The sequence below is a fragment of the Callorhinchus milii genome, unplaced genomic scaffold (genome assembly GCF_018977255.1).
Source record: "Callorhinchus milii isolate IMCB2004 unplaced genomic scaffold, IMCB_Cmil_1.0 Scaffold23, whole genome shotgun sequence".
Classification (NCBI taxonomy): domain Eukaryota; kingdom Metazoa; phylum Chordata; class Chondrichthyes; order Chimaeriformes; family Callorhinchidae; genus Callorhinchus; species Callorhinchus milii.
Window position 1 is genome coordinate 3261511 of NW_024704764.1, and position 21332 is coordinate 3282842.

A 21332-nucleotide genomic window follows, 5' to 3' on the forward strand; every position below is an offset into this window, starting at 1 on the left:
TGAATCAAGGTTCACATTCTTGAAGAGGATTTAGTCCTCTAGAACCCTAGCTGCTGAGATGAATAACAGCATCCTAAATCTGCTACAGTAATTGGGACCTTACTGTCTTGCTTAGCTTCTCTGGATCAAATCACTGAACCATTGGCAGTGTTGCTGTGTAGTGTAAATGCTTCATGAACTAAGCTTTACTTATGAAAGGGGATCAGCTGATGATTGACTAAATGTATTTGCGGTGGTCGTACGTGGTCTGTTATGTAATGAGGAAAACACTAGAATTGGGTGCAATTTTTTTTGGTCGTGTGTAGGAGGTTCTGATCCAGTCAAGTTAGTAATTTCCTTTACTTCACAGATTTTATACGTCATCAATTAAAATTACATAAGTTGATTCTTGAGTTTTTAGGCTGCAACTTAGCATGGTTTCTTTCAATTTCTGGTCTTGATCTTTTTATCTTTTATCATATATAATAAAGAATGTATATACTTTTTGTCTTGTATAGCGACCTTGCACTTTTGATATAGTGCCTTATCACGTTGCCAAGACATCTCAAAGTGCTTCACGGGATATACTATAAAGTGTAGTAACTGTGTATTGTATGGGTAAAACGTGGCAGCCAGTTGCGCACAACAGCCGCAAAATGAGTGATCAATTTCATTTGGGAGATTGTTGGCCAGGAAACTGAGAGAGAGAAACTCCTTCTCTTTTTGAATAGTGCTATGGGATCTTTAATGTCCACCTGAACAGGCAGATGGGACCTTGGTTTAACGTCTTGTCCAAAGGACGGCATCTCCGGCAATGCAATACATCCCCCACCACCCCCCGCGCTGCATTGGAGCACCAGCTTAAACATTGTGATCACAAATCACCCACAACCTTCTGATTTAGTGTTGAGTGTTACCACTGCGACAGGTGCCATTGCTTCACAACTGGCCCAGAGCCCCGAGTCGAGGAGGCCGTAGGATGCCTTGGAATTGCGCAAGGAGAAGGGGCGCGCGAGGAAAAGTAGCTGGGGATTTCACCAAGAATACTCTAAAGACAGCTTTGTTGGATTTTATTGGTGGGAGGTGGTGCCCAGCAGGTTGATAACTGATTCCAGACACTTCTCTTTTACCAGGTGGGAATCTTCACCTTTCTGCTTCAGACATTTCAGAGGGTTTTTGCTAAATCTGTCCTTTGTGGTTTTATAATGGTGAAATGTTGCAATGGCTTTAACCAGTTTCTTTGTTTCTTAGAGATATATGTGCCCACTGGCTTTTATATCATCAAAGGTTTTGCATTTTCTCCCCCCCCCCCCCCCCCATACTCTGAAGTTGTAACTTGCTTTAACTTCAGTGAAGTTGAATGTTAAAACTACCCATATAATACTGGAAATTGATCTTGAATGATAAAATTGGCAGTTCAGTTGTTAAGTAGGTCATAGTTTTAAGTGTCTCATTCACTGGGAGTGGACATTCCTTTCATTGCCCAGACAAGTGGCAATTCACAGGAGAGGCTGATTAAAAAAAACAATAATGAACGCCACAGAATTATTGCTTCATGGTTGGTCTTCTGAAATGTTTTGAAGCTGCACACAAACCAAAGAATCTGAAAAGTGGAGGATAAGTGAAAATAGCACCTTTGCAATTAACCCAAACAAATCTCCGTAATTTCACTGGTGTCAATCCCGCCCGGTGTTAACTTCACTGTCATGAAATAAAATTGCACCAAAATGACAGCTATCAAAACACAGGCTTGATTCCAGGGAAACTAATGAAGACTGATGCTCAGTCTAAAGCTCTGGATATTTGAATATGCTTGAAAATGATTTTATAGGAGTTTCTTGCGAAAGAGCACTGTCAAAGAGTAATTAATCCTGCAAAGCATATTTAACCTGAAGCTAAAAGGAATGGACATTGTCAGGTGAGCAAGGGAGGAAACTGCACATAAACGCTTTCCTCAGCTAAAGCAGCAATGATAAGTACAGTAATTGTAACACATAAGCACAATGGTCTTAACACTGGAATGCAAAACTGGAAATGGTAGAAAGTGTCCAAATAGGTTGACACAAATCCATGCATGGATTCATAAGCGTACATCACTTACTTGGGTCCTTGATTATAGGTTACCCTGCCAGTTTTGTAAATTAATAATAATAATAATTCTTGCATTTGATATAGCACTTCATGTCGGGAGGACATCCCAAAGCGCTTCACAGAACACACTGTAAAGTAAATTGACTGTATATTTGTGGGCGAACGTGGCAGCCAATTGCGCACAGCAATGTCCCACAAACAGTCGTAGATTGAAAATGACCAATTTATTTTTGGTTTGGGTTTTGGAGGGATTATTATTAGGCTCTGTGTGGAGTAAGGAAACTTGCCCGAGGTTTCGCCCTCTGCCTGGAATTGAACTCAGGTCTCTCACTTGCAAAGCGAGTGCTCTAACCACTGAGCTACAGGACTCCACAAAAATTATTTGGGAACATTCTTTCCTCTTATTTCATTCTGAAACCATGCCCGCTAAATCTGTAGAATTGCTTGATGGAAATCTTCAATAATATTGTGGACTATTCTGTTTCGTTAGCTCAGTTTAACAAATTGTTGGATGTGCGCTCCAAATGGGGGTTTCCATTATAAGTGCACTCTGCAAGATTTACTAAATTGAGCAGATGGAGCAGAATAGCCCTATTGGCGTTGCCTTGTCCTTTGCAACTAGTTAACTGGTAATGTTGTATTGCTAAGTGAAGCAACAGACACTTGGCTGAATGTAAGACTTGTAGATTAAAATGCTGAGAGTGTAGGGTTTGCAGGAGGATTAATGCCAAACGCAGGAGGATTTTGCATCCAACAGAAACATTTGGGTTGCAGCTTGGGATAAGTAGGAAAAAGATGATTCTTAGATGTTCTAATTCTTAGACTAGGAAATATTTTTGCAACTAAGAGAAATCTGCAGCAAAGGCAGAACAACGAATCGGGTGAGATTTCAATGATCCTGGTACCGACTGGGGTACCGAGAGGTAAAAGCTGAGGAAAGTGTGTTGCTGATTCAGTGCAGGACTGTTTCTTCACAGAGTTTGTTGAAGAGCCAACAAGGTCACAGCTAGCTCTAATAATGGAAACAAGCCAGTAACGCTGAGGGAAGTTGAGGTTGGGGAACGCTTAGTTAGCATCCAGTGGTATTAGTATCAGTGAAATGCTCGAGGAGGCTTGTGGAAAGCGCTGTATGCTGAAATGTTGGCTTTAAAGGAGCTGCAGAGAAGCTGTGTCATACGTGTATAGGTTACAACAGTAATGATGTGAAGAAATGTGAAAAGAATTGAAACTGACTGGAATTCAATAATAAATGGGAGAAGCTGCAGGAAAAGCAGGACATTTTTCAAGCCATAGTTTGGAACGGCTGCTTCTCAAATTCATTTTAAAAATGTCAGAACAGATAAATGGGCAACAAAGGCTCACGGGGTAAGAGAGCAGTACAGCAGCGAAGTAGAGATGTGAATAAACAAGCAAATGTGGTAAGCAGCAACTTGAGGGGAATTTTATATTTATATAAAAAAAAGCAAGTTAGTAATCAGAGGAACGAAAAGAATGTTGTGGGGAAAAAAGCCAGGTTTTATTCTTTTGATCCCCATCAGTAATAATAATAATAATCCTTGCATTTGATATAGCACCTTAACACAATTTCGAGGCGTATCAAAGCGCTTCACAGAATATACTGTAAGTGAATTGACTGTATTTTGTGGGCAAAACACGGCAGCCAATTGTGCACAGCAGCGTCCCACAAGCAGTAGTGGATTGAGTGACCAATTTTTTATTAGAGGAATTATTCCCCCCGCAAAAGCAAGTTCCTCCTTACTGCTTGGTAAACAGAAGCGTGTGGAGTAAGGAAAGTTGCCCAACGTTTCACCCTGCCGAGAATCAAACCAAGGTTCGCTCACTTGCGAAGCGAGCGCTCTAACCACTGAGCTACAGGACTCCATAAACTCCACAGTGCTTCATATTGTTCAGAATCATTGGATAGTGATTTGGTCATAAATGGCAGTTACAATTGGGATTCAGACCAGAAACCCTTTTATCCAGATCAGTGCATTTCCTGGGTGAGATCCGGATCTCGGTGAGATCAGTGAGCCTCAATATATTGGGAACCTCTTGCTCCAGACTCATGGCTGTTTAGGATTGAAAGATTCAAAGCTCTGCTTGCAAATGTACAGCTGGCTGTGCTTTCAGGAATGAGAGAGAGGGGTAGGGGTGAGGGTTTGAGAGAAGGTAATGCAGGTTTTGAAATGTTTTAATGATGGTTTCAGGGCAATTCATGTATTATCGTTTATGTTTTTCAGTTATATGAGTGACTCTGAACATTACGTGAAACACTACAGAGACTGAAGCAGCCGGCAGTGGGAAAGCATGCCGATCCCTCCACCCCCTCCACCCCCTCCGGCTGCACCGCCTCCACCTCCAAACTTTAACCAGGTAATTAACGGGAGGTAGAAAGCAAGCTGTATGCTGAACGGTATTTTATAAAACATTTTATAATGTTTCCCCACCATATAGCTTGTATTTATATAGCACCTTCACGTGGAAAGCTGAATAATGCTACAGCGCAAAGTGTCTCACTTTATAGACCCAAACACCTGCACTATGTTGGGGGTCAGCCTGTACTTCAAAGCAGTAAAATGCGAGTGCAGGTGTTATATGGACATAGTTAATTGTGTTGTTGCTGTACAATAAGAGAAGTGTCACAGAACAGTAGTTACATTGGTTTCACCCACAAGATATACAGTCAATTCACTTTACAGTAAATTGACTGATAAGCGCTTTGAGACATCTCGAAGGCGTGTATGGCGCTATATCAAATGCAAGGATTATTATTATAGGATTTATTATTTACCTCCGGTTGACATCCATACAAAGAGAGAAACACTTGGATTTATGGGTACATTCACAGCTGTATAGCGAGGCGAGAGTCTCGTTGAGAACTGCAGCTTTAATAGAGCTAACTTGCAGTGATTTCCTTTTTTCACTGATGTCATCCTTTCCATAGGCGAATTCTGCTCCACCGAAATTAAGCCGAGATGAACAGCGTGGTCGAGGAGCGTTGTTAAGTGACATCTCGAAGGGAGCCAGGCTACGAAAAGTGACAAATGTAAATGACAGAAGTGCACCAGTTATTGAAAGTAAGTGCTCAAATGTCAGTATTGGTTACATTTGGGGAAAATGATATCAAATGATGGAAACCGTTCATTTAATTTTTTTTTGTGATTTTGCAGAAATTGTAGTTTCTGTTTTTCCCACGTGTGGCCGTGGGCAGTTTGTAGACGAGGCTGGGTTTGTAGGCCTTCACTGTCTTTTTAGCCCATGTGATTCGCCTGGTAAGAACTGAGTTTCAACCAGTTTTAAGGTTCTGGTGAAGACTTCTGTTAGATAATCACTTACCACTTGTGCAGCAGGGGTGGCCCTGTAATCTTCCGTGTTACACTGCTATACTCTTCAAAAAGATTGCTTTTAATTTTGGAAAGCTAAAAGTGCTTTTGTTTTATCCGCAGAACCTAAAGGAGGCGGAGGAGGAGGAGGTGGGGGTGGCGGCGGAGGAGGAGGAGGAGGAAGAGGTGGTGATGGTGGTGGAGGCGGTGGGTTTGGTGCAGGCCCAGTGTCTGGAGGGCTGGGTGGCTTGTTTCAGGGTGGAGTTCCTAAACTTCGACCAGTTGGAAACCGAGACAATTCAGGTACTTTTGAAGACCTTCGTGCCACTCCCTCACCCCCCAATCTCAGGTGCCTAGGCATGCTCTCTTGAGAGGTATAACTGGATGGTCATTTAAGCGCTCTAGGAGGCTACTCCGCATGAAGGGTGCTATATCAATGCAAGTTGTTGTTGTCGTTGCCATTGCGCCACTTACCTTCGGACTGTGGAATGTTTTGGAACAACAGGTTGTCATCAAAATGGTGTGATGTGGGGGCGAGAGAGAATTTGTGTATTAAATGAAGAAAAATTTGCAAGGTGGTATGCTATCTAAATGCAGCATGTGGTGGAAGGTCCCAGGCTCAGTGTCCTGGGCGTAGGGCGGATGATACAATTGGCCTCGCTGCCCCTTGTCCAGGGAGAGCAAATCAGACTGGTTCCTTGTTTATTCTGAAACAGTCGTACACACAACTCGGGAACATTTTTCCCATATGAAATTATTATAGGAAAGGTGATTTGCACTTAGCTAGATGAGGAGCTAAGTTGCTGTTGTAAAACACAGGCACCAATTCGGCTTAATTTAAACTAGATTTGAATGGGGATGCAGAGATAAGAATGGACCAGGCTTCTTGGTGAGCAGGAAATGTGAACAGACCAAAAAATAGGGGGAAACGTCTAAATCAATACAGATACAAATTTACATTCATATAACACCTTTCACGTTGGGTGGATGTTCCAAGGCGCTGAGAATAACAACAACAAATTACATTTGTATAGCACCTTTCAAGTCAGGAGGATGTCCCAAGAATAGTGAAAACCAAGAACAGCAGAAAACCTTTTGGAAAGCCCTAAATAGGAAGACAAGGCAATAAAGACAGAAAAATTAAGGTACAAAGAGCAATTACCGAGCACATTCTCTCTCTATCCCTCCACTTTGCCCCCTCCTTTCCCTATCTTCAGGTCACACCTGAAGACTTTCCTCATCAGCCGTGTCTATGGTCACCATGCCCTCTCCTGGCTAAGCGTCGTGCTCTGCCATTGTCAAGCGATAGGACGATACCCTGCGTGAGGGGGTGCTATATAATTGCAAGTTGTTGTGCATAAACACAAGAAGCCTTCGGAAAAGTGAAACTGGAGGCACTGGTGGAGGCTGGTAGCTATGATGTAGTAGGAATCTCGTGATTAAATCATGATGATGGAAGTGAATACACTTACAAGAACAGGGTCCAAGCTCCCATGGGACTGTTCGAAAAGAGCAGGAAGTTTCTCTCTCCACATGTACTGGACAAATATCCCCCAAATAAAATTGTTTGTTCACTTCATGGCTGTTTGTGAGTCATCGCTGTGTGCAAATTGGCTACTGCGTTCACCCACAAATACACAGTCACTACTTCACAGTATATTCTGTCAAGTGCTTTGGGACGTCCTCTTGACGTGAATGGCGCTATATCAAATGCAAGTATTATTATTGTATGATGGGCTTTGACTGATTGCAGTGTGATGAAGCATCGTGTGGGAATTGACTTATGCATATTAAAGCATCCCATATTTATGATTAAACTTTTTATCGACATCTGACCTAATCAATCAAGCCAATGCGGCAAGTATTTTGAAACGAGCTTTTACGGAGGGAAGTTCAGATCGGGGTTTATGTACCAAGGGAGTTGATCTCTACTCTTGGCCCTAAAGTGCCTGTCAGCCACAATGACCGACTTCGAGGAGAGTCCTAGGGTAAAGGTCAGCAGAGTGAGTACACAAGTCAGGTACAGCTTTATCAGTTCATTTCCTGTCTCGGCAGCAAACAAATTAAATTGCTTTAAACAAAATGCAAAATACAGCAGATGCTGGAAATCTGAAAACAAAAGCTAACAGAGAGGGGGAAGGCAGGGCAAGGAAGACAAAGGAGAAAGTATTAGTCCTTAAAAGCCTCTCCCTCCCAACATGACTCAGTTCTGACGAAGGGTCATAGACCCAAAACATTGACTCACTTTCCTTTCTCCATAGATGCTGCCTGACCTGCTGAGTGTTCCCAGCGACTTCTATTTTTGTTTTTTTAATTGCTTTAAAGTTGGTGGCATGAGTGACTGGAGGTCAAAGAGAAATATTTAAATATTACAAGGAAACAAAATTTAGTCAGGGTTACTGTCATTTAGAAGGGAGTTATAATATTCCTTGCTTTTAATATAACCCCTTATCACGTCATTGATGTCTGAAAACATTTCACAGGATATTCTGTAAAGTGAATTGATTGTGTATTTTGTGAGTGAGTTGTCGGTAACTATTTGGAATATTGGATGGGAGTAAGAAGGTAAGCAGATGCAAATAAATTATTTCACTAGTTCGTTCATGTGCAGCATGTTAAAGAACCGAGAGAAAGATTTATTGTAGATTTTGCATATTGGTTATTGTCAATGAAGACAGTCCTGCAATTTAGCCAGGCAGCCTGCGCCTTTCAATCCTCAAGGAAGCTGAGGAAATGGGGGAAGGTTCTGATTAATATTTTTAAGAGCTCTGTAAACACTGAGCACTGGAGGGCAAGAACTGTTGCCTGTTTTTTCAGAATAAAAGGGCCTAGAAATTAGCGATTAATTAGCCTAGGGGCTGCAGCAAGGCATTTTACACAATGTCATGCTCATCTAAAGGAGATGGGAATAGACTCTGTGGTTTTGAAGTGAAGTGGAGTCCTATAGCTTAGCGGTTAGAGAACTTGTAGGACTCGCCTAAACGAAGCACCTGGGTTCGATTCCCGGCAGGGCGAAACGTTGGGCAAGTTTCCTTATTCCATACGCCTCAGTTTACCTAGCAGTAAGTAGGAACCCGGTTATCAGTCGATTGGCGAATCGTTTTTCCAGGGATAATAATTCTTGCAAAATAAATAAAAATAATTTGGTCACTTAATCCACAACTGTTTGAGGGACACTGCTGTGCGCAATTGGCTGCTGCTTTTCGCCCACAAAATATATAGTCAATTCACTTTACAGTGTATCCTGTGAAGCGCTTTGAGGCGTCTCGAGACGTGATAGTGCGCTATATCAAATCAAGGATAATTTTTATAATTAGTCATGATTCACAGATCTATTGGAATTTTTTGAATGGGGAACCAAACTAGTGAGTAGAACTATCCAATGGCTCTAAAGAATTGCATTTCATTTATTTGATGATGCCTGACATGTGAAAGGTTCAAAGATAGTGGAATTAGTGGAGAATTAGCCAGTTAGATTGGAAACTGGTAAAAAAAAGATGAACAGTGGAAAAGGCTCCATCTGGGGGCGATGACTAGATTTCTACAAGAGTCTTCTCTAGATCCTCTGCTCTTCAAACAATCAAATCGCTTGGTTGGAATGCGTTTGCAAAATTATGCAATATGTTGACCTTACCAAGCTCTCTGGCAGATGACTAATATAACTTGAAGAAATAGCATTCATATAGGTGTGGTCCAATTAAGTAGGTGGTTCCAGGCGTGAAGGATAGCTATCCCTTCAGTTAATATGGTTTGGAGGAAGAAACTAAATGTGATACGTTGAAGGGATAGAGATGGCAATTAGCCATGGTGGAGAAGCAAAAGGCTGTGGTTATTAATCATCCACTGAAGGTTTCCAGTGATTCCAGTGATTACTGGCAACAAAACAGATCCTTGTTTGCATTGTAATGGATTTCGTATAATAATCCTTGCATTTAATAGAGTGCCTTATTGTCGTTGAAACTTCTCAAGTGCTTCACAGGGTTTAATAGTGAAACTAGTGACTCCTTTGGAGTTGATCACAGTAGCCAATTTGTGCACAGTAACGCCCACAAACAGCCATGAAGTGAGCGACTACTTGTATCTGAGGGTTGTTGGCCATGGCATCAGGACCCTTTGTTGGATTAGTGTAAGATTATATGATCACTGTTGAAGCTACATTTGGAATATTGCTTGTAGTTTTCAGGAACCCATTTTAAAAAGTGGGTTGAAGATTGGAAAGGTTCAGAGGAGAGCAACTGAGCAAATCTGTGTGAGTTTCTGGGGAGAAACTCGCAGTGTTCAATGCATTTTTATTTGGGAGAAAGTAGCATGATCTTTAAAATCATGAGAGGACATGATCAAGAATCCTTCCATAAGAAGTGAGCAGCCCATTGATCTTGAGCTGAGAATACAGAACAAGTCTCAAGTGACATCAGAGATCCAAAGAATTTTTTTGCCCTAAAGAGTCTTGAATGTTAATTTAAAACTCCCTATGAAAGCAGCTTACACTGTTTCAATGAACTCTTCCAAACAAGACCTGGATAAGCATCTGCTTAGGAATAGCATTGTAGAATATGGGGAGAGGACAGGTATTCACAAGATGCCATGGTTTCTGTGAGGCTGGGACAAGAATGGGGGAAGGGAGGGGGTCATGGTTGGTTAGTGTGGAGATGGATGAATGTTCTGGTGGTTTTGCTCAATTGCCCTTCGCGGTCAATAAGTCTCCAGCAGAACCTAGCCCTGTAGATGAGTGGGGGGGTGGAATATAGAATAGAGGCGCTTTGTAGAAGAGCCTTGTGGATTGACCTTTTCTCAATCCGCTTTTTTCATGTTCTTGTGATCATTTCAAGAAGGTGTTTGTTTTGCACAAGCTCCAGTAGAGAGAGGAATAGTCAATTTAAAAATACATTTACGCTTTTATGGCTCTTTATAGAAAAAAAACTTGTGGACTGTATTCTAAATCATTGCTTTGCAGTAATTTTTGGCTGGGTTTGAATTTGGTTTGTGAATGCCGGTGACATTAGCGGAGAGAGGCTCTGGTTTGGCTGGAGTTATTGAGCCTACGCGTGAGGGATCTGATTTCATGTTCACAGCTCAGGCTGAAGATCCCTGAAATTGACATTATCTGTATAATAATCCTTGCATTTGATATAGCGCCTTCGTAAAGTACTTCACGGAATATAGTGTAAAGTGGATTGAGTGTACATGTTGTGGGCAAAAGGCAGCAGCCAATTGCGCACACCAGTGTCCCACAAACAGTCGTGGATTGAATGAACCACTTATTATTATTTTATGGTATTATGATAATGGGCCATTCGGCTCAGCTAGTCCATGCTTGTTGATATAGTCCCCTCTCCTCCTACTCCTCTTTCTCTTCTCGTTCCACCTTCTTACCAAGCGAGGTACATTATGTCGCTTTTTAAAACAAAACAAAACAAAAACTGCAGACCGCGGGGTATATTCTGTCCTATTGTCTAATTTGGCCAAAAAGATATAAAGTTTTGAGAGTACTTTGAAAAAACATATTTTTAGGTTCCGTGGCCTGGTCCTTGTGCAGTGGAGTTGGTGCGGATGGTTTGCTATAAGCCACGTGTCTCCTTTGTTTCAGATTCCTCCAGTAGATCTGCTCTGCATCCTCCTGGGTCGAGATTGGCTGCTCCCCGACCTCCTTCTAGCAGTAACCGCTATAGCGATGATTCTGATTCCCAGAGCAAAGCTTCTCCTCCAGAGCTTCCAAGGGCGCACCGGCCTTCCTTACCGGATCTTTCCAGCTCATCCCGCCCCAGCAGCGGGGGAGGAGTGAAGCACAGTGCGTCAGCACCGCACCCGCCTCCCCCCGTGGGAAGACGTGGAAACCTGCCTCCTGCCCCACCACCGGGTCACAGCAGCAGAACTCATTCCAGTGCGTCGTACAACAGAGAAAAGCCTTTGCCTCCTACCCCAGGACAAAGGACTCCCGGCAATAGGGATGGACTTCCTGTACCTCCTCCTGTCAAGCCTCCCCCCTCTCCTCGGCCCGGTGGTCACATTCAGAGCCAGCCTCTGCCACCCCCTCCCCCACCTTACCGTCTACCTCCCCATTCACATAACGGCCCCTCCAACTTCGCGAACGAGGCAGCCCCGGAATTGCCACAGAGACACAATTCATTGTCACGCAAATCAGGCGGCATGATGAGGGGGAACGCCCCACCCCCACCGTCTCCGTCTCCTCAGAATCGACCACCGCCACCTGCCAGAGAGCCGCCAAACCGAGGTGCAGGTAAGGATTCAGTGTGCGGCGTATAGGTTTATGTGTGCGGCGTGTGTGTGTGTGTGCTGTGTGTGTGCTGTGCGTGCACGTGTGTGCTGTGTGTGTGTGTGTGTGCGCGGCGTGTGTGTGTGAGGCGTGTGTGTGTGCAGCGCGCGCGCGCTTGTGTGTGTGTGTGTGCGCAGGTCCTATACGCACCAAACACTATCCAGCTGATGAAATATAGAAGCAACATTTCCTGTATTGTCAGCGACATTTTGGGTTCTGTGAGGTTGCGTTTGAAAAACAGTTTGATTTTCGAAGCAGACTTTATGATGTCTCATCACTGTGACACGTACAGAACAGTAGCCTCACTGACCACTTCTCTCGGTCTCAGTACAGGGTTCCAGTCTTGTAGTAAATCGATCTTGAACAATTCATTCCGAGTCAGAATGATTAGAATCTCAGTGAACCATCTCAAAAAGTACACGCTCTCACAGCTGATGTTAGGTTTGAAATGTTTAGAAAACATGTATTTAAATCACCATTAGGAAGAACCTTTTGTTTGTTGTACAAAATGGAAGCAGGAGCACAGTGGACAACCTGCACCGAATGCAGAAGGAGCTGAAAGAATGGACGTTGCTGATTATTGCTGCTAGAATCATTTTCACTATCCCATTTTTTTTCTCAAATTGAGAGTAACCAGACTAGCCACGTTGGAGAAATTAAACTTGTTATTTTTAGCAGCAGCAGCATATGGCTGCCTGCTGCTCGTCAACATGTCCCTCCTGATGGTTGTTTACAATGAGCTGGAGGATGCTGAGCTGCTTTGATTTTGGTCCAAACTGGGGAGGGAGCCAATGTAATGAGCTGAACGTGTGTGTCATTGGGATTCCTTTCCAATGCCTGCCTCGTTGGTCGTAGTGCAATATCGCTTGCAGCAGGAGAGTGATCGGGAATGAGAAACTCATTGATTTCCAACACACAATCACTCTCAGTGTAGACCGAGGAGGATGTTTCACACAGCTGCAATGACTACCTTTGGGGAATTTAGGCTTTTTCAGTGTTAAAAGTTCTTACTTAAAAAGTGTACTTCAAACATTTCTAAACCTTGCAGGGTGGCTTTTTTGAGCGGAGGCAGAATGTCATGCGGCCACAATTTACACTGCAGTGCTGAGCATCACAACCTGCTCAAGCCACCTCCTCGGGCTCCAGGCCAAATCACATTGCGATTCAGTGGCTGAATGCTGTGCTCACAGCGGTTCAGTAAAGAGAAGATCGCTTGTTGATGCAGGTTTCTGTGGAGTCTCTATTTTGTCTTTGACCAGTGCGGACACACATGATTGTCCTTCAACTGTTCAAAATATTTTTGTGGAATATTCTGTGAAAACCGTAGATCGTAGAACCGTAGAAAACCGTAGGCTCCTTCGTTATTTGGGGATTTTGTCAAGTCATTAATTTACCTCATTGTTAAACTACAGAGATTCTACTCTTAAAAGCCTCAAGGTGAAGTAGAATTTATTATTTTTTCGAATTTGTTTGAAGTAAATCTGAATGAGGAGAGAAAACAACAACCACAACTTACATTTATTTACCTGCATGTGGGGCAAAGCTTGGAGCTCTTAACAGTGGTGGAGCCTGACACTGAGCCGAGGGGGGAAGAGAGGAGGTGGTAACTGTAAGCATGGTCGAAGAGTGAGGTCTTCAGTTCCAATCTGAAAAAGGGGTACCAGGGAAGGTAGAGGGATTGTGGGAGAGAGTTCCAAAGTTTCAGGGCAAAGTGGCTGAAGACCAGCCTGTGACAGCTATTTGCTCCACATTCATATTCCCAAAAAAGCACTGAATTCAGAATTCAACTCCTTGCTCTGATAAATTAGGGGAGGCCAAAATCAGAGAAGGAATTGTTTATGAAAAACATTTCCAGCAGTTATTTTTGAGAAGAGAAAAAATCCCAATCTCTCCTGTTGTGACACTCCTGTTGCCTCGTGCCTGAAAGTCCACTTAGTTCAACAAAGTGCATCTCTAAAGAGCTCCCGTCTTTGTATATTATTGTACCACTGTGGTTGGAAGTCAGGACAGCTTGCATCAGGCAAAGCTCCTGCTCTTTCTCTTTTGCTATCAGCATGAAAAGGCGATTGCTGACGCATTCTGACCTTCAACCTTGAGTGTCCTGAAGGAGGTGCTTGGATCAGTGGCCAGTGTCAAACTTCTTTAGTTAAAGTTCAGTACACGGAGCTATCACCAATATACCGTAACTCAGCCCAGGGTCTTAAATGCTGGAGTTTTGTCTGTGAAATCCCAAATATCTGTCTTCCTTAAAGCATGTGATACCATCTTCTATTCTCCCGTGCAGTGAGGGAGGAGGCAACCATTTTGGTCAGCCAATAAAACAAAATAAATCTTGATTGAATATTTCTGATTTATGGCATAAATCAAGAAAATATTCACAAAAGAAAATCCTGGAAATACACTACTGATAGACCATGGACTAGTGCGAATGTTTGGATGGGGGGAGGGGGCGGCTTCATGACAGTCCCACCCCACAGCCCACTTCCACCCCGCAGGCCATAGGTTAATCACCGCTGCTCTAGGGTATTTGGAGTCCTGTAGCTCAGTGGTTAGAGCACTCGCTTTGCAAGTGAGAGACCTGAGTTCAATTCCAGGCAGGGCGAAACCTTGGGCAAGTTTCCTTACTCCACTCAGAGCCTAATAATAATCCCTCCAAAACTAAAAAAAAAAAACAATAATTAAATTGGTCATTTTCAATCTACGACTGTTTGTGGGACATTGCTGTGCGCAATTGGCTGCCGCGTTCGCCCACAAATTTACAGTCAATTCACTTTACAGTGTGTTCTGTGAAGCGCTTTGGGACGTCCTCCCGACGTGAAAAGCGCTATATCAAATGCAAGGATTATTATTATTATTATTATTATTTGAACAGAGACCTTTTCAGAATTGGGAGCCCTTTCCTCCAAAGGGATACACCCCAAACTGAATGGCCTCAGCTACACCTTCAAGCAGGATACACAACCTTGCTGTAACAAGTCGAAGATCAACAGATAAATAGGGGTGGGTGAGGGATGCTGACTAATTCCAATGTCTAGCAAATGTTCTCAAAGGCCGGCTCCACCACTTTAAAATGACCAGGAAAGCCACCACGGTTCTTTCCGAGTCTCTGTGTGGATAATTTGATGCTGAACTGGTAGTGATGGAACCTGTTATGTCAACATAATTATGTTTGTGTCTGCAGTGTGAACTACAGGATAAGGCATTTTGCAATGGAAAGGAATCAAATGCAAATAAGTCCACAGTTCCAGATATCTCTAACAGCAGTGAGCTGTAAAATCAGGGAGACGGGTCTTTTAGCAGTTGTGCAAGCCACAAAAGCTGTTTTCCTGTTGATGCTTTCTGCCAGTTATGTAAATGAGTGGATGTAAACCTGTGTATATTCAGTGTGTATTTTGTGATGTACAGTTTGGTGGAACCTCTTAATTGTTGTTTCTCTGTGCAGCTCCGCTCCCACCGCACGCCATGCGGAATGGAGCGCGAGAAGCCCCTCCTCCCCCTCCGTACAGGACGCCCACATCGGACCCCCCGAATCGCGGCAAGCCCCCGCCCCCTCCCATGCGAATGCCTGCGGCTCCCCCTCCCCCACCCCCGCCGATACGGAATGGACACAGGGATCACGTGGGCTCAGCTTCCAAGTCATTTCTAGGTAAGAACGAGTGGGTGATGGTTGTGGGGGAAGCAATGATCCCAATAGGTCTATTGAGTTTGTTGCACATTCCTTATTTTGTTTATTTGATGCAAAGAGCAGAGTCCTCCAGCAGAGATCACAGTTGTCTGGAAACGTTAGGACAGATGCCAGGAAACATTTCTTTACATACAGCCTGATCAACATCAGAGTGGGTGGTAGGACCAGCACATCACACTCATTTCACATCTTGATGGTGCAGTGGGAAGACCGTAGGGTGGGTACTGGGGAAGGATGAGATCAAGTGGCTGAAAGGCATCCTTCTGAAGAAGTTCTGAGTGCCAGTGTCTTTTCAGCACGTTTATATTCCACTCCAGACAATATTATTGTTGGGAGGTCGTCTGATGACAGTCCAGGCATCATCATCATCATAACAACACCACTTTGCATTTATAATTTGTATAGCGCCCTTCACACAGGATAGCGGCCAGCAGCGCTTCAAATCCTTGATACGTCATCTCAAAGCGCTTCACAGGATTTTACCATCACAGCACTTGTGTCCCCACCACCATGGCAGACCTTCAAAGACTCAGGATTTCTGCAGAATTAGTGCGTAAACCAACCATAGAGATTAGCTGTGCAAAGCAACTGTGTATTTGTAACTGATATAGCTCATTTGAGAACCTTTAAGAACCGTCTGAGATCCACTTTAAAGCTGATATGTCCTGAGTGAATCTGAGGTTAGCTGCTCGAGATTGCCGTTTCCTAAAGTTCCCTCTAACCTTCCTTTTACTGAGTACAGACTGGTGTGTTTTTATTACTTTTACTCTGACGTTTATGATTTCAATTCACTCCAAGATGTTAATCTTCTCCTGCCTTACAATGAGCACCAAGTAACCGGTCTTAAATGTTTCCTTCCTCAGATGATTTTGAATCAAAATATTCCTTTCATCCAACTGCTGATTTTCCAGCACCTGATGAGTATCGGCACTTCCAAAAATCGTATCCAAGTAAGATGAACAGAGGTGAGTCTTTGGCATTCTGTCAGCGAGCCTCACAAGCTCACAATGCTTATAGCCTGTACAGACACTTTGAGATGCTGAAGAAATTAAGTATTAACAACTAGAAATGTGAAATGTTCTTATGGTGAGAAACGTTTCCAAGCTTGTTCTCAGTGCACCAGATTTCAAAGGCAACAAGACCAGAAATATTTAACAAGTACATTCCTTCTGTGCACATTTTACATTGTCTTCTCCAAGCCAGCAACTAGACCATTCAACACAGTTATGAATCTGCAGGCTTGAGATCAAGATTCAGCAATAAATTAGGGTTAAAAGTTACTCCACTCAGACTTGTTTAGAATGCATGCAGTTTACATTTATATAGTGCCTCTCGCGTCGGGAAGACGTCTCAAAGTACTTTACGTAGTTGGCTGGGCTCCTTGCAATGAGTTTCCAGATAGCATCACTGAGTACGGTTTCTCTGCAGAGAGTGAGACAGACGGGGACTAGCCAAACCACTGTGCCGTACACTCTCGGCCTTTACATATGGCTTGTGAGCTGCTTATATGCATGATCTCAGCTGAAAGGAATGGTGTGAGTCGTCCATAATCCAGTAGCTAGGTATTCACCTTAAGTGGGAGTTTTGGTTCCCTCTGTGCATTGTAGTGTACAGTCAACAGAACTTCCCTGCTGGTGCTGTACTGGGTTACACATTGTGTAATTGTGCCCGGAGACAAAGGAAGGGACTTTTTCCTTTGTAATACGGCTAATCTCTATGGTTGGTTTATACACTAATGGTAGAGAACTCCTGAGTCTTTGAAGGTCCGCCATGGTGGTGAGGACACGAGTGTTGTGATGGTTTGTGCTCTTTTTACCCCGTGTACATTTGCTAACCTTTTGTGTTTCTTCCCTTACAGTTGTCCGTGGGGCTCCTCCTCTGCCACCTGTTACAAGGTGATGTGTGACCCTGGGTTTGAAGACTGACACTTTCCTCCCCTTCCTTTCCCAGTATCCAGCACGAGCTCCTATTCTGCTTCATTTCATTGAGGCAAAACTTCAGATCTGCTTAAAGCTTGCATTCTGTTCTGAGATTCCGGAGTTTCGGATTATATAGTCTTTGACCATCACATCTTCCAGCTTCAAGCGATGTCCTTGCAATTAAGTGGATGTAATGGAAACCTGACTGGAATGTCAGGATTATTTTTTTAAATTGAGGGGTTGTGAGATGTTTACAACTACCAAAGATCTAAGAAACCAGTCAAGCTTCACTCCTGATGAAACGCGTGGAGTTTTCTTTGGAGAGAGGGTAGGGAACCAGACAGGTGACTGACCAGGGTATTTGTGTCCTGTCCGGTGGGTAAATGTCCATTTGAACATATTCTTGGACCTCTGGTAATGGTAAAATCACAGAACACTATTGGGGTAAATATAGGCCAACTGGTGAGACTAAAAATTCCCATAGTACATGTAACTTTTAAAGTTTTTATTCCAATATCTAGCTGGTCCTTTGCCTTATACACTATCGTCATTGTTGTCAGTACCAGATTTATAATAATGTATTTACTCAAGTACGACACATACTAGTAATCATGGGGATGATTTTCTTTTGTACAGAGGTTGTAAATTAGTTGGGGTGGGCTTGATGGAAGACACTACTTTCTCAAATGACTGCTTGTTTGGTTACGTGACCTGCCACGGCTTTTGTTCAGCATGAGCAGCACAGCTCATGTTGAGGATTGCTGCTGTAGTCGCCATGCCTGGCCAGGAGCCAGGAACAAAGTACCTCTCCTGACGACGTTGGTACGAGTTGTGTATCCTCCTGGGGAACGGGAGGCTCGGCTGACATGTCCTGGCTCCTGCTGGGAACAAGCGATGTGAAATGCACTGTGCATTTTTAGCTAACTTCTGGGCCAAAGCACTTTGAATTTGGTGGGGTATTTTGTGTGTTTGTCTGTTTTGTGGTACTTTTCCGCTGTTCCCGGGCACCCTCTGCGCTTCCCTACACCCGTCATGTGGAGTCTGCAGTACCAGCGAGTCCAAATCTATCTCGATAGGAACACCGACATTCCCTCCCTCCCTCCCTCCCCCCGTGTAAATATTCTCTCACTGGGTGACCCCTGACCTTGCGAAGACGTTGAGCAGTCCTATAGACATCAATTTCTGATGCAGTTTAACATTCAGAATTTCTGAAAGATTATAGTCAATGTATAAAGGAGGGGTAGATTAAATAAAACTGTGCCGATTAATCGATTTATAATCAGTCGGTTAATTCTCTTGATTTTAAATGTTTTAACCAATCAATTTTTTTTTTGTTGAGCCAACCGGTGGGGACATGGTACATACTAGATGCACATCTGATTTGCCTGTTCAGATACTGTTCTGTGAGAGACTTGAGACGATGGTGGTGTGGAAACACAAAGCATGTCATTGGTGGTCGTTGCAGTTGACACAACAAAATATTTCTTCAGCTAAACAGCTGGGTGGCACCTCAGTGCTGCACCCTAAGAAGGGACGCAAGACTGCACTGGGGACCGGTTGGGTTTGTTCTGTGAGTGCATTTACTGGTGAAGGGGAGGAGTTGTCTCTTTCTCACGCACACAAATAACAGCCGTGTGCAATCACCAGTCCTAGTAGCTGTTGCATGTATGTTTAGTGTTTGAATGTGTAAATGGTCTGACCACCCGATGTGCCGTTTGAAAACAAACGAGTCCCTATCCCGCACACTTTGCAGTGACGCACCCCACCCCCACCCCCCCGCCCCCCCGGCTATGTGTGGGATACACAAGAGAGATTCGTGACCTACTCAGGCTGATGGGGGTGGGGATTGAAGAGGAGGGCCGCCGGGGCCCAGCAGCAGTCGGGCCACCTTTCACACCTGCATAGTGTCCATCGTGGTTTCACAGCTGTGAGATCCCTTCGGGAGTCGCTGTGACAATGTACATAATGGAGGCACTGAAAAGAGGGAATCAAAAGATTTTGGAACGTGGTTCACTGCAAACGGGACAGTTTTACAAGGTTTTGACTCGCTGGTTTGTACAGTGGGAAATGGACTTGCAATATATCGGCCCTATTCTACACTTTAGATGTAAACAGGGTGGTTTTCTATACTGTACCGAATGCATGTAATTTCAATACTACAGAACTGACCCTCTGTGCTCTTCGTCCTTTGATATTGAAGGATGTGGGGTCTGTGCATTTGCTTCTGGCTGCTGTTCCTGATAGTGTAGTCAAAAGTGAACCAGTGCAGTGCAGGCTTTCCATTGTTGTATATTGATCATTTGAGCAGATACTGTGGTGACTATTCCATACAGCCTTCTGGTCCAGTACTGGTGACGGTCTGCTGTTCAATACCTACTACATGTATTAAATTCCCCCCCAGCGCGCACCAAGGCAGGATAAGCAGTAGACGTGATCAGTGTGCAAGAGGCTGATAGACAGACGGACAAGCAGAGTGAGCAGCTTTTTGTCCTTTTTTTTCCCCCTTTGTTTTTTGCAGCATTTTCCAGTTTAGCATGAACAGGAATCCCAGCGAGTGCTGACGCAGGCCGGCAGTCCCCTAGGTTTTTGTTTTGGTTCAGGCACAAATCTGGTATTTGTCCCAATGCAGGTTTGGAATGTGCAATATTGTCCCTGGTCCCAGCACGAGTACAGAAAGGCCAGAGCCGGTCGGTGTGTGCAGAGAGCAGCGCCAGTCCCTGTACGCACAGCGGCAGCTTCAGCGCTGCTCCGCACCCAGCACAGCGCTCTGATCCAGGCTCCCTGCAATCGTTGTCATTGCAGACCCGCTACCAGCCCCGTCCGTGTATTCCCTTTAGTTTGGCAGTCGCCACAAACATTGTGCCTTACAGAACGCGCAGGCTTCCTATGTCGCTCGGCTATTGTTTTCCCCGCACACACGCAATAAGAGAGAGTAGGATGGGAAGAATTTTTCTTCCATTGGATGCATTTATTTTTCCTTTTCAATTTGCAGAACATTCCTCCAATGGACTGTTTGAAATCCTGTGAATATTTTGGTTTTGGTGTATCTCTCAAATCTAATTCCACCTGTGGTGGAGTTTTCTCTCTATTCCCCCTTTCCTGTCTCCCCGTAGCTTTCTGTAACCATGTTGCGAACACTACATTCTAGTTTTTCTAAAAAAAAACAAGATTAAGATCATTATTAAAGTGTTGTTTAGCTGGATTAATTTATTGTCCGATTGTTTTAATGTGTTTCCTAGATTCTCCCCTACCCCCCCCCCCCCATCTTATGGTTGATCTGCGCTGGGTGTGAGGTGGTTTGGCTGTAAGTCTGACATGTTCTGTAATTTACCCTCTGCTATGCAATTCCTGATTATGAAACACAAGACTTTGTAATCGCAATTTGTTAAATGGTAAAATGGTACACAGCAGCCTCTTCTGTCGGATTGAAATAGTAAAACTAAAGACTCAGAATATAGAGATTGCAATAACTAGAGGATATAAAACCACTCTTGTGTATTTGCTGTATCACGCAGGCCAACTGGACTTGGTTCTCTGTTAATTATCAAGAAAAATGAAATAAAAATAATCACTTTAATTTTTCTTACTCCCGGATTGAAGTGTGATTTACTGTGCACTCGGTCACGTTTGTTCCATTTCATTATTGGGTTTGTCGAGATCTGGTGGCTCTGATCTGCCACATTCCCAGTGTGAATCTTCAATATCCCCCCCTCAGCCTGTCAGGTGCTGTATAAATGTCTTTGGTGTTAATGTACAGTTGTATAGTTCCTGCATCAACAAACAAATGTTCTGCGTGTTTGTGACCTAAGATTTCTTATTAAGGAATTCCCTTATATATTGTGCCCCCCCCCCCCACCATCACCCCAGTAACTAATTGTAATAATAATATTCTTTATGTTTGATATCTTGCCTTTGAACATCAGGAGGACATCCCAAAGTAACTCACAGAATTTGTTGTAAAGTATTGTGACACATTTTGTAGGCGAATGCAAACCATATACAAATACCATCTTTCTACCCAAGTGCATGTGGCCTGATTGTGTTTCTTAAATACTGTCAGC

At 43.6% G+C, this 21332-nt stretch overlaps 1 protein-coding gene across 3 annotated transcripts in view; it reads left to right on the top strand.

Annotated features, from left to right (window-relative positions):
- Positions 1-19043, top strand: part of LOC103190894 (WAS/WASL-interacting protein family member 2) — a 40963-nt gene extending 21920 nt beyond the window's left edge. For 2 of the 3 annotated variants that reach the window (XM_042343151.1, XM_007911809.2), the window contains exons 2-7: positions 4311-4443; positions 5015-5147; positions 5517-5696; positions 10981-11631; positions 15110-15313; positions 16216-17215. In XM_042343151.1, coding sequence (XP_042199085.1) covers positions 4378-4443; positions 5015-5147; positions 5517-5696; positions 10981-11631; positions 15110-15313; positions 16216-16418 — 1437 coding nt within the window. In that variant the 5' untranslated portion in view covers positions 4311-4377 and the 3' untranslated portion in view covers positions 16419-17215. Of the gene's footprint in view, positions 1-4310; positions 4444-5014; positions 5148-5516; positions 5697-10980; positions 11632-15109; positions 15314-16215 lie in introns of all 3 variants that reach the window. The other variant, XM_042343153.1, reaches the window with a different exon arrangement.
- Positions 19044-21332: the final 2289 nt, after the last annotated feature.